The sequence below is a fragment of the Schistocerca cancellata genome, chromosome 3, assembly GCF_023864275.1.
Source record: "Schistocerca cancellata isolate TAMUIC-IGC-003103 chromosome 3, iqSchCanc2.1, whole genome shotgun sequence".
NCBI classification, from domain to species: Eukaryota; Metazoa; Arthropoda; class Insecta; order Orthoptera; family Acrididae; genus Schistocerca; species Schistocerca cancellata.
Window position 1 is genome coordinate 824,455,680 of NC_064628.1, and position 12,541 is coordinate 824,468,220.

The 12,541-nt window shown below is 39.4% G+C and overlaps 1 protein-coding gene across 1 annotated transcript in view; it reads right to left on the minus strand.

Annotated features, from left to right (window-relative positions):
- Positions 1-12,541, minus strand: part of LOC126176594 (homeobox protein Nkx-2.5-like) — a 122,603-nt gene that overhangs the window by 43,268 nt on the left and 66,794 nt on the right. Inside the window, exon 4 of the mRNA XM_049923754.1 lies at positions 478-563. Within this exon, the coding sequence (XP_049779711.1) occupies positions 478-563 (86 nt within the window). The remainder of the gene's footprint in view (positions 1-477; positions 564-12,541) is intronic.

Here is a 12,541-nt window from a genome sequence, read left to right on the forward strand (position 1 = left end):
ACGACGTCCTGACACTTAAATCTATTCTCCGATGTTAACAACTTAAGAAGTACAGGAATAAAGAAAAGACGATTTCAAATAGCTTTCGACATAATAGAAGGTAAAAAAAAGCCTTGGCGAATCGAAATTTTTTGCACGGCAGCGGTATTCCAAAATATTGCATGGTACCAAATTAAAGTGTGACAACTACAATCAAGAGCAGAGAAACAATTTGGCCTGCAACATAACAAAGATACTTAACGACTACTTTCATTTCTGTATCTTCCGTTTGTTGTCTCGTTGAAGATAAACTGGAGTTCTGTACGCATTTCTTACTGCGTTCTGAGTTCATTTCGTTCAGCAAATAGCTATAATAAATGTATTATTTTTGTTGTCTTGCCTAAGGTAAACTGTGTTCTTCGCTCATTTCATACTATGTCCTATACGTATTTCTTACTGTATTTGTGTAAATGAGCCAACATGTCTTGGTGTACTGACCTGCGAGAAGAGCACTCTGGGCTTCCTCTTAATCCTCTGGCGATGCTGACCAGTCTGGCTCCTTTTCGAATCTGTTCGCACCGTCTCTGAAACGAAACATTGACATAATACACTATCAGGTACTTTCCCTTTAAACACAACAACGTAAAATTTATGTCATTTACAAATTTTAATGATAGATTATCGATAATAGAATGACGGTACATCACCTGAATTTTTATTCGTCACATGATAAAATCCATTCTAAGTAACTGTACAAGAGAAAACTTTCAAGACTCTGGAGAAACGTAGTCACGACGGTAGTGCTTATTCATAGCTTTGTTCAAGATTTCAAGCAGAGAGATTCAGCAGTGGATAGAAACCAGTGAGCCGAAGGTATTGAGCTCATTGGTAGAAACTTTATAAAATCTATGGAGTGCGTATTTGAATGCGTAAAACGAGAATTCTCTCCGTAACTTCCCTGCAGCTCAAACGACATGGCTTTGGGAAGGCGAATTTGAACTAGCATGGCGCTAAGCGCATTTGGAGTGTTATTACTTCGCTGCTACAGCGTTACAAGTACCGTGACACTTTGTATACATGTAGCTTAACAGTTTGATACCGGAAACTGTATTTGGCTTAAAGATGAGAAGACCAATGGTACTGTGTTTTCTCCCTCCAGTATCCACGCTCAGTTTACACGTTATTTACGTTTTTCGGTAACAGGATAAAAAGTGACAGCCAACAATACCTTTTTACGCTTTCTGTTACATTTATTCATATTGTAGAATCACTATTCTAATTAATAACGTTACAATGGCGCTTTAGACGGTGCCGAAGTGTAAGGAAAAAACTACGCATTTGGAACTACGGATCTATTGCACTAAATACGGCAATCGATTTGCACCACATGCTTGTCCTTTATTATTTTCAGTTTTTCTTTATTTAGCCTTCTGCTATTTGTGGACAAATAAAACATCTCTGATATTTTTTCGCCATGTCATCAGAAAAGTAAAACCATACACTACTCACACGAAAATAAAAAATAGAAGATCAATGCTTGAATTTTGGAGTAATTAAAGAAGTGGCAGCCAAAAATATATTTTTTTTAGATTTTTGTTACACTGATTCATATTGTCGAAATTATTTTAATTAATTGCGTAACAATGACCGTGTATAGAAAACCGTTTCATGAACTTGTATGCACGGAACGGTTTTGAAAACGTGCATAAACTGGAAGCAATTAATCAGACTATTGTGTATAGATTTTATCTGCATATGAACATAAAATCAGTATGTATAAACTGACTGACATATTACTCAAACATACTTGTAAATATATCTAGCACTTGTCTTGTAAACACATGACCAAATTGCAGAAATTACTTCTACAATACAAGACATTTTAACACAGCGTCTCTACAGTTTTCAACATGTAAAGGCCTCATACCAGTAATACGTTAACAATTATACTGTTGTATATACCTACGAAAAGTAACCGATACTCCTCTCACATATTTCTCCTTGCATCCGTGAAAACGACAATACTGCACCATAATTGTTATTAAAACTCAGACGTGCAGAAATGTATATAAAACAAGACGAATACGAGTAATTTTCAAGTTTCGCTAATACCAAAAATCGAAGACAGGCAGTGTCGTCCCTGAATCACGTGACTGGCCCGGTTTGGTGTTGAAAACATGAGTTGTAGACTATGCTCATTCCATAGATATACAAACTCTACGGTAGAAACCACAGAGGTAAGAAAAGAAGGGTGGCGGCATTACGTTACAAACTTGAAGCCGATGTCCGCCACCTTCAGCAGCCCAAAACGTTAGGATCACCGCATTGGTGCCTCAGAGTTCATTGCGGTGACTCTTTCCCGTGGCTGTGGCGTATTACTAGAGCAAATGCGCATTCAAGAACAAGAAAAGTTCGAAATTGCCTTCTTGACACTATGTTATTCATGCAAGCTACGTAATTTTAATTTTTAGTATTTAAAACTGTTGTTGAGCGCGCACGACAGAAATAATAAATAAGAAGCACAAGTAAACATTAATCTGATAATGTTTTGGGCTACTTGAAATGGCGCCCACTCTGTCTTCAAAACAACGTACAGCGGAAGTCTGTAGTGCCACCTCCCTTCTTTTTTTTAACCTCAATGGTAGAAACCCGCAAACCGACAAAAGAAATGCTCCTTGACTGTGATGCCAAGCACGTTAATCACTGGGCAAAAATGTTTCATACGAATTTACTAATAAAGAAGAAACACAGAGGGCGTGGTAACATAAACATTCACTTTTTACAGTAGACTTTCATGGACTGTTCGAGCGACATGAGACGAGTAAGTTTCCTACCGACATCTCGTGTCTGGCAATCACTAAAGCAGTCTTCAGTGTATGCTTGATGGCTTAGACAGGCGTCGATGTTTATAAGATGACAAAAATTTTTAATTTACCCAGTATCAGTTGCAACGTAGGCACTGGATTCTATGCCCAACTGATGCCGGATATTGCACGCTACGACGTGTAATTCACAACTAATCCTTCTCGGACATATACTGTTATGGAAACAACAACTTTAGTTAGTTTAAGCGTCCTGGTTGTTCCTTCTCTTTTTATCAAGAGGAAACAGACTCACACTGTAGTAATGAGGCAAGTGACATCTATTAAGAAACAGGGTGAACTACGGGTGGTCACCGATGATAACGTCTGTGCGACTGCAAGTGCGAATAACGAGATATAAACTGAAACGGTCTAAAACTGTTTTTGGGACAATTGTAATGCTATATTAAACATATCTACAAAGTAATTACGTTAATAATTCTGCAGTGCATCGAAAGAGCATCGATATATATTTGTTGTTGGTAGTCATTGGTCAAAGAAGTTAGTGTGATAGAAGCGTAGCGCTGCATCAAGAAAATAGGTCTGAAAGGTAATGGCGCAATGTCGAACAGTTTTGAAAGCTCGCTGCTTAAAACTTATGTAAGCTTTTGTGTAGTAGAATACGTCGATATTATTGTCTAAAGAAGAACGAGAGGTGGAAAAGTTTACTAATATCTGAGAGTGGCATGTACTAGCAGAAGCTTGTAAGAGACAATGGCAGATTTGCAGAGCATGTACTTCTTTCAAACGAATGTGTTGCAGGTAAGTGTTGAGATAATATGAAACGACGATATTGCAAACTTTTTTTTACAACCCTCAATGTTTTTGGTAAAGTATATTAATTCTTATTTAACCGTAACCGGAATTACAGTACTTAAACTACAGATGAAGTAATGATTTTATTTTATAATGAAAATACCAACTACACAGTCGATGTACTGATTTCCAGATGAACAGGTATAAACACAGTAATTCTATATAGCGTTGTTTTTTAATTTTATTTTTTTATTTTTTGAACACACAATTTAAAATGAAATTTTAATTTAGGTGGTTGTTGAGAGAATTTGTGATTTAAGATCCTTTCCTAAAGCTCTTCGTATGAACATTTAACATTATTCAGATGTACTTTTGTTTAACACTAACTGGTAAAAGCAGTGAGGCACTCGTAACATGTAGGTAAACACGCTTATACGATTACGTACTCTGTGCCTTAGAACATCAGTAAAACCGTTATATGACGTACATTGGTTTAGTTGGCTTACATGGGAGATCACCAGTTTCTTAATTTAATTCATTTCTTTGGCGGTAGTACGACTCATGGTACACGATCTCTAATAAGGCATGCGAATATATCGTGTTATCACTAGCATGTTTCAGTATTTTTGGCTTAGAACTGGTAATGTGAAGACATTTGTTTTGCTTCTTATGAGAAGAGAAGGTGTTAACTGTGATTTTGATTTGTAATTGTTGATGAGCTATAATTTTATATTCTATTTTGGTATCAATAATAGTTATGATTATACAAAGGTTCAACGTTCGGAAGCCTTGAAGGGAATCGGGGTCATATTTTCGTTAAATGGAAAAAGATGTACCGTATTTACTTTCTTTTTTTTCAGATGAGTTTTGTAATATGAAGGTTGCAGTTTGACAATATGCAGCATGAGATGGGAAAAAATGACAGTCACTTGAAATGTTCAGAAAAATTTTGCTGGAGTTCGGTAACTGAAGTTAATTTAATGTGCTACTAGAGCATTACTGCCCCATAGAGACATGTGCATCCCAGATATGTGTACATACTTAGGTAAAGTAGTCGATACTACTCAAACTTGACGTCGCCACGGCTAGTAACGAGCCTATCTTTACTGGGACTTGATTCCCAGATTGTGAGAGAAAGTTAAACTTCCTGAAAGTTCCAAAATATGCTTTAGTACGAAGGAATAACACTCATAATGTCTTTGCTGGAAACAGGGAATTCGATCTATATGAGTTTTAACTAAGAAAATACTGCCCCATCTGAACTACATGATACTATAATAAGTTCTTGTATGTGGACGAACACTATTGTAAAAGCTGTTAACCGTTCGACTCTGGCTCGACACTAGGTCTCTAAGCGGTGAAAAAACTACATGCATCTTCACGTCATAACGTGTTTGTTCGTCATAATTTCACTGCGAAGATTGCGAAACTGTTACAATAATTTAGTCTTCCAAACTTCAGTATTATTAGATATGAATAACCGTAAAATAGTCGTGAACAGAGCTAAAACATACAAATCAAATGACATAACCTGCAACGTACTCATAAAGAAGTACTTGCGAAATTGAATGTAATGGTAACGTATCCCGCTGAAGCCAAGAGAATGTAAAACATTATTTCACGCGTAAGAAGAAAGGGCGTTTGTTTCAGTTTATAATAAGGTGTGGTGCATTATTTGTAATTTCGTACTGCTTTGTAGCCATTAAGACGCCAGTTGCCAGCAACAAAACTTTCGTCTTTATTATTATTGTGTGGCACATGAGGTATTTTCAAATTATGTTAGAAATAGTTGCAAATTTTCTTGGAATGCGCCAATTACAATACAGTTTATTTAAACGCACGTATTGTGTCAATGTACTGCATGGAAATAATTTGTCTGTGAGAAAGTTTACAAGTTATCAACTGACATTTTTTAACTGTATTCTAGATTTAACACATAAAGAGCAGGCAGTAATTTTCATCTATCAGGCGACTAAAGCGGAAAAATGTGCGCGGGCTAAGCCCCAGTAAAAGCTGTGAGTATGGCAAAGTTCAATGAGAACGAGAAAAGAAGAATATAAAGTTGTAGACATTGTTAGATATGATCATAATAACAAACTAATGGAACTCGAGTAAAAAATAGAAGTAATTCAAGTAATGTTAACCGCTGGTTATCAGAGATTGTAACAAGGTGGCAGTTTCAAAATAAGATAGTAGAACGTATCCCGTTTTAGAGAGATAAAAGTATTATAAGTAATACCAGATAATTATCACTAGAGAAAAAGAACCATTCTAGTCCAAACTCTTGTTATTACATGAGAAAAAGGCTGATGGAATCATTGGACAGAATGATCAGTTGCCGATGTCATACCAAACGTAAATGAAATTTTTGTGTTGACAAATGAACAGAAACACACCACATATTTGTTTACATGATAGGGTTGAACAGAAGATTTGGCTTTGTGGCCAACGAAAGAACTACAGTTTTACGTACCTTGGTATCTAAGAATGAACAACCTGATGTTGCAGTCTCTACAATTTGTTGTACTTCAGACACTTTCGTTTGTGAAATACTATTATGTAATGAAATTCGGAGAATTCATTTTGCGCTTGTCTCATGCTGTAGTCAACAGGTCAACTTTCTTGGTGTTTAACGCATTTCCTAGAAACGTTTTAAATTGAATCGGCACAAAACGAGACGTACTTAAAAATGACGGACGGGGTGGAGAGATTTTTTATGATGGTCAGCTATTCATCTATTTGGTTATCAATTTATTTACAACTTTTCAGCAAATACTAACTTTTTTATTTTATTTTTCTAGTTGTATTAACGTGAGTGCGCTGTTTGTAGGATTCGCGTGAATGTAGAATGGCGTAAATCTGAGTGGCAATTTAACGAATAGCAGTATGGAACATATCAGATGTTGCTAGGACACCAAATTCGTTTTCCAAATGGTAAGAAATGGTAATTGTAACTGATATATGTACAGACTCAAGAACTGAACTGAGTTTCTAAAGAACCGTTTGCTGGGAGATGAGGTAAATTCATCCGGTAAAGACACAAATCTCTTCTTTATCGCTTTTTGTATCCCAGCTCCCACCAAATTATGGGATTTGTCTCTCTGGCGTCGCTTTTTTTTAAGAGATAAGATGAATGTGTCGAAAGCATCTGCGACGTGTTATGTTTGCGTTGTTTATCTTCGAGAGAGAGGGGAGATGGTGAAACCCAACGCTGGAAAAGATCTCACTCATTTCAAATAGCAGTAAAGGGGGCTGCAGCTTGCTATCGGATCAAAAGCGTGGTATCCCCTCACTATACGAGACTCCCTGCAGAGATTTGGGGCTGATGCCACAACACTCGCGCACAGTCTGCTAATCCTCTTTTTGCCTACGAATTCTTGTGGCGAAAATATATTTCGCCGCCAGGTTCGAAAATGGATCGTTTCACTCCGAGATGGTCTACATTAGCACCATTCAGCGATATTTACTGAACCAGTTAAGCATTCTGAAATGTTCTGGTCCCTCGTTTGAAAATTCTGTAAAACTTCGCAGTGATAGATGAGTGCTTAATGGGGTACCAGCAATATATCTCGTAGTGCATTGAAAGTATTTGTGTTGATCGCAGTTAAGTACCATTACTGTACCCACTTTCTTTCCAACTGAAGCACAATGCACCAGTCCTCCTGAAAGCAGATACCTGAAGAACATGAAACGTTTTTTTGTCGATTGGAAGTTACGCAAGCACACATTTCACGTTGTGGCATTCCGAATCTTTTAATGATCATTTCAGTCGATTAGGTTTAAAGAAATGGAACGAGCTCCACTTAAAGTTGTTGGATAACAAGGAATCTTAACATTTGTCTTACTTTTGTGTTCATATAGTAGCTTGTCTGCATACTAACTTTTCTCCAAAACAGTGTCTGGCCTCATGGAAATTTTTCACACTTATCTACTCGATTTGTCGAACGTGTACGGACATTCTCTTTTTTCCATTCAGCGACGTCACGCCTGTAGCTCCCAGTCTAGTGTACAGAACCTATTTTTGATACTACTGTTCAAAAATGGTTCAAATGGCTCTGAGCACTATGGGACTTAACATCTGAGGTCATCAGTCCCCTAGAACTTAGAACTACTTAAACCTAACTAACCTAAGGACATCACACACATCCATGCCCGAGGCAGGATTCGAACCTGCGACCTTAGCGGTCGCGCGGTTCCAGACTGAAGCGCCTAGAACCGCTCAGCCACACCGGCCGGCGATACTACTGTAGCTTTTAAGTTTCAGGCTTATCTTTTCAATGATTCCCTACAAACTCACAGCGGAATGTCTTTCTACTATTCCTGAATAGTAGTAGCTGTATTTATGAAATAATTAATTGTTTTCGTGTAAGATCTTTGCTTTGTGAACAGGGGTACTGTCATGCAAATTCATAGTGTCTCCGTTTCAAGACTGTTCCCCGCCCCCGCCACCCCCCCCCCCCCACTCGCCCCATTGCGGGCAGCACATTGTTGTCAGAGAGCAGAACTAATAATAAGAATTTGCGTTTGTTTAGTTGTCAACCAAATGAAATGGCCAGTACTGCATCTGTGAAAACTGCACCATACATCACACCAACAACCTCATATACCACCCTCGCCACAGCGCACTGAATTATGTATTGATTTCCACGAATTACGTGAATCACACAAGCCCATCTGAGAACAAGACCACTCCACACAATCTTCTTCTTCAGCCCACTGAGTCAATGACGGCGCTTTTTAACGACACTAAGTAATGTCTCCCATTGTTTCTTGTGATTGGTGATTTATGAGCTAGATCTTGATCGTGTTGAGCACATCGATTGTCCCTCGACGGAATAGTCCGTCACGGATCTTTTCATAATGTGATTGTCTATTCGTTTGTACACTAGTTATTTTATAGTTCATATACCTCTATTACTTGATTGTCTTGAGCTACTAAAGCATTCACTTAGTGCTTCCCTTACGTTCCCATTCTCCTGTAACGTAACTGGCCGTGGACCTTGGAAGTGTAGTAACTAATTAGAAGTATTTCTGGCGGATTGCTTGAACTCGAAGGGACCATCTTCACGCCCTGTCCTGATTGCTGTAATTACATTAGTTGCATTTTTGTGGCGAAAAGAGATGTGTAATGTAGACTGAAAGTACCTTCAACAATATAATTTTCAATGTATCGCTTGAAGTCATACAGAACGTGACTGAAGACTGGTAGCACAGCGTGTATGATTACTGCAGAATGCCATCACTTTGTACAAGAACTACCGTAACTCTGCATTTGAAGAGCCGTAAGGGAATTTAGTTCGTTTATGTGCTTCCAGGGCTAAGAAACTTGAAGTGTGAGGTCGGCGAAAATGCAGGCCATTGGACTGATTTTACCATACATGGTGTGTTAGATCTGAACCAATTTATTTCCAACAATGTGATTAAAACGTGTTGCACCTCCATCGTGCGTTAACCACACGATTCTTGTTATTGCTAGTGCAGTGTTCTGTAAAAGTTCAGAAAGAGTTCATAAGCAGACGAATTTGAGCAGTAAGATTGTATTAATTGTTCACCTCTGTAGCGTAGCGGTAGCGTTACCGCCTACCACGTAGGGGGCCCGGGTTCGATTCCCGGCAGGGGACTGGGTGTTGTGTGCCCTACATCATCATTGACTCGCAAGTCGCCGATGTGGCGTCACCTAAAAAGGATTTGCAACAAGACGGCCGAACTCCCCCGAATGGACCCTTCCGGCTAACAATGCCATGCGATCATTTTAATTCATTTATTAATTGTTACTTCAGTAACACCTGCTAAAAAGTATGACTTAATTTTTATTCGTTCGGTGCGAGGCACACTCCCAATGATCTTTAATAGTGGACATTGATTTTTAAGACTATCCACTGTTGACGTATGGGCTAAAATGTTAGTCACAGATAATATTTTTGAACAACCTGACCTAATACTTGCCTATAAAAATTGAGTGATTGTGTACACTGTGACAAGACGTGCACATAACTAATGACAGTAATGAAGAATTTTAATTAAAAATTAAATTCTAAATACAAAGGTGTCTGAAATATATATGAGCATAACGGCTTACTTGCAATGTACGTGGGTGTAACTGAATGACAGCAGATTGGACGATTTCTGTAGATTTTATTTTCAGTAACACATAATATACACTGATGAGCCATAAGATCATGATCACCTGTTTGCTACCTTATTTGTCCCTCTTTGGAACGAAACACATCACTGATTCTACGTATCAGGGATCCGACAGTTTGTTGGTAGGTTTCTGGGGGTATGTGGCATTAGATGTGTACGCACGGGTCATGTAATGCGCGTAAATAACGCTGATTTACGTACGAAGTGATGGCACCTGATAGGGTTTCAGCTGGGTTCCACAGAATTTATCAGGCGAATTTGCCCGCGGAGACATCCGTGAGTTCTTTCCAATGCTCCTCAAACTACGGCAGCACGGTTCGGGCTCCGAGACAAGGACAGTTACACTGCTCGAAGATGACATCGCCACAGGGGAAGACGTCAAGCATGAAGGGACGCACGTGGTTCGCAGCTGTCGGCATGTCTTCGATTACTAACTCAGGTCCCATGCAAGTGTAGGAGAATGTCTCCCACAGCCTAATACTGCTCCCATCAGCTTAAGTCCTATGCACGCTGCACGTTTCGAGACGCAGTTAAGTTACATGGGTAACGTAGAAGTAAATATCCTCTGAGTAGTGAAGCAAATGAAATCACTTCTGGTCCAGACCGTATACCAATTAGGTTCCTTTCGGAGTATGCTGATACATTACCTCCACACTTACCAATAAATGTACAACCGTTCGCTCGACGAAAGATCCGTACCCAAAGACTGGAAAGTCGCACAGGTCACACCAATATTCAAGAAAGGTAGTACGGGTAATCCACTAAATTACAGGTCCATATCGTTAACGTCGATATGCCGCTGGATTTTGGAACATATATTGTGTTCAAACATCATGAATTACCTCGAAGAAAATCGTCTGTTGACAAACAGTCAACATGGGTGTAGAAAACATCGTTCCTGTGAACCACAACTAGCTCTTTATTCACATGAAGTGTTGAGTGCTATTGACAAGCGATTTCTGATCGATTCCGTATTTCTGAATTTCCGGAAGGCTTTTGACACTGTACCACACAAGCGGCTTGTAGTGAAATTGCGTACTTATGGAATATCGTCTCAGTTATGTGACTGGATTTGTGATTTCCTGTCAGAGAGGTCACAGATCGTAGTAATTGACGGAAAGTCATCGAGTAAAGCAGAAATGGTTTCTGGCGTTCCCCAAGGTAGTGTTATACGCCCTTTACTGTTCCTTATCTATATAAACGATTTGGGAGACAATCTGAGCACCCGTCTTAGGTTGTTTGCAGATAACGCTGTCGTTTATCGATTAATAAAGTCATAACAAGATCAAATCAAATTGCAAATCGATTTAGAAAAGACATCTCAATGGTGCGAAAATTGGCAGTTGACCCTAAATAACGAAAAGCGTGAGGTCATCCACATGAGTACTAAAAGGAATTCGTTAAACTTCGGTTACACCATAAATCAGTCTAATCTAAAACCCGTAAATTCAACTAAGTACCTAAGTATTACAATTACGAACTACTTAAATTGGATAGAACACATAGAAAATGTTGTGGGGAAGGTTAAACAGAGACTGCGATTTATTGGCAGGACACTTAGAAAATGTAACAGACCTACTAAGGAGACTACCAACACTACGCTTGTCCGTCCTCTTTCAGAATACTGCTGCGCGGTGTGGGATCCTTACCAGATAGGACTGACGGAGTACATCGAAAAAGTTCAAAGAAGGGCAACGCGTTTTGTATTATCGCGAAATAAGAAGGGCGTTTTTCGTTGCGACAGAATCTTCTCACGAAATTCCAATCACCAGCTTTCTCCTCCGAATGCGAAAATACAGGGCTATTACAAATGATTGAAGCGATTTCATAAATTCACTGTAGCTCAATTCATTGACATATGGTCACGACACACTACAGATACGTAGAAAAACTCATAAAGTTTTGTTCGGCTGAAGCCGCACTTCAGGTTTCTGCCGCCAGAGCGCTCGAGAGCGCAGTGAGACAAAATGGCGACAGGAGCCGAGAAAGCGTATGTCGTGCTTGAAATGCACTCACATCAGTCAGTCATAACAGTGCAACGACACTTCAGGACGAAGTTCAACGAAGATCCATAACTGCTAACTCCATTCGGCGATGGTATGCGCAGTTTAAAGCTTCTGGATGCCTCTGTAAGGGGAAATCAACGGGTCGACCTGCAGTGAGCGAAGAAACGGTTGAACGCGTGCGGGCAAGTTTCACGCGTAGCCCGCGGAAAATTGGCTCATGCCACAACTGGAGACCGACAGCGCCGACTTCATCTTTCAACAGGATGGTGCTCCACCACACTTCCATCGTGATGTTCGGCATTTCTTAAACAGGAGATTGGAAAACCGATGGATCGGTCGTGGTGGAGATCACGATCAGCAATTCATGTCATGGCCTCCACGCTCTCCCGACTTAACCCCATGCGATCTCTTTCTGTGGGGTTATGTGAAAGATTCAGTGTTTAAACATCCTCTACCAAGAAACGTGCCAGAACTGCGAGCTCGCATCAACGATGCTTTCGAACTCATTGATGGGGACATGCTGCGCCGAGTGTGGGAGGAACTAGATTATCGGCTTGATGTCTGCCGAATCACTAAAGGGGCACATATGGAACATTTGTGAATGCCTAAAAAAACTTTTTGAGTTATTGTACGTGTGTGCAAAGCATTTTGAAAATATCTCAAATAATAAAGTTATTGTAGAGCTGTGAAATCGCTTCAATCATTTGTAATAACCCTGTACTTTATTGACACCGACCTACACAGAGAGAAACGATTACTACGATAAAATAAGGGAAACCTGAGCTCGTACCGAAA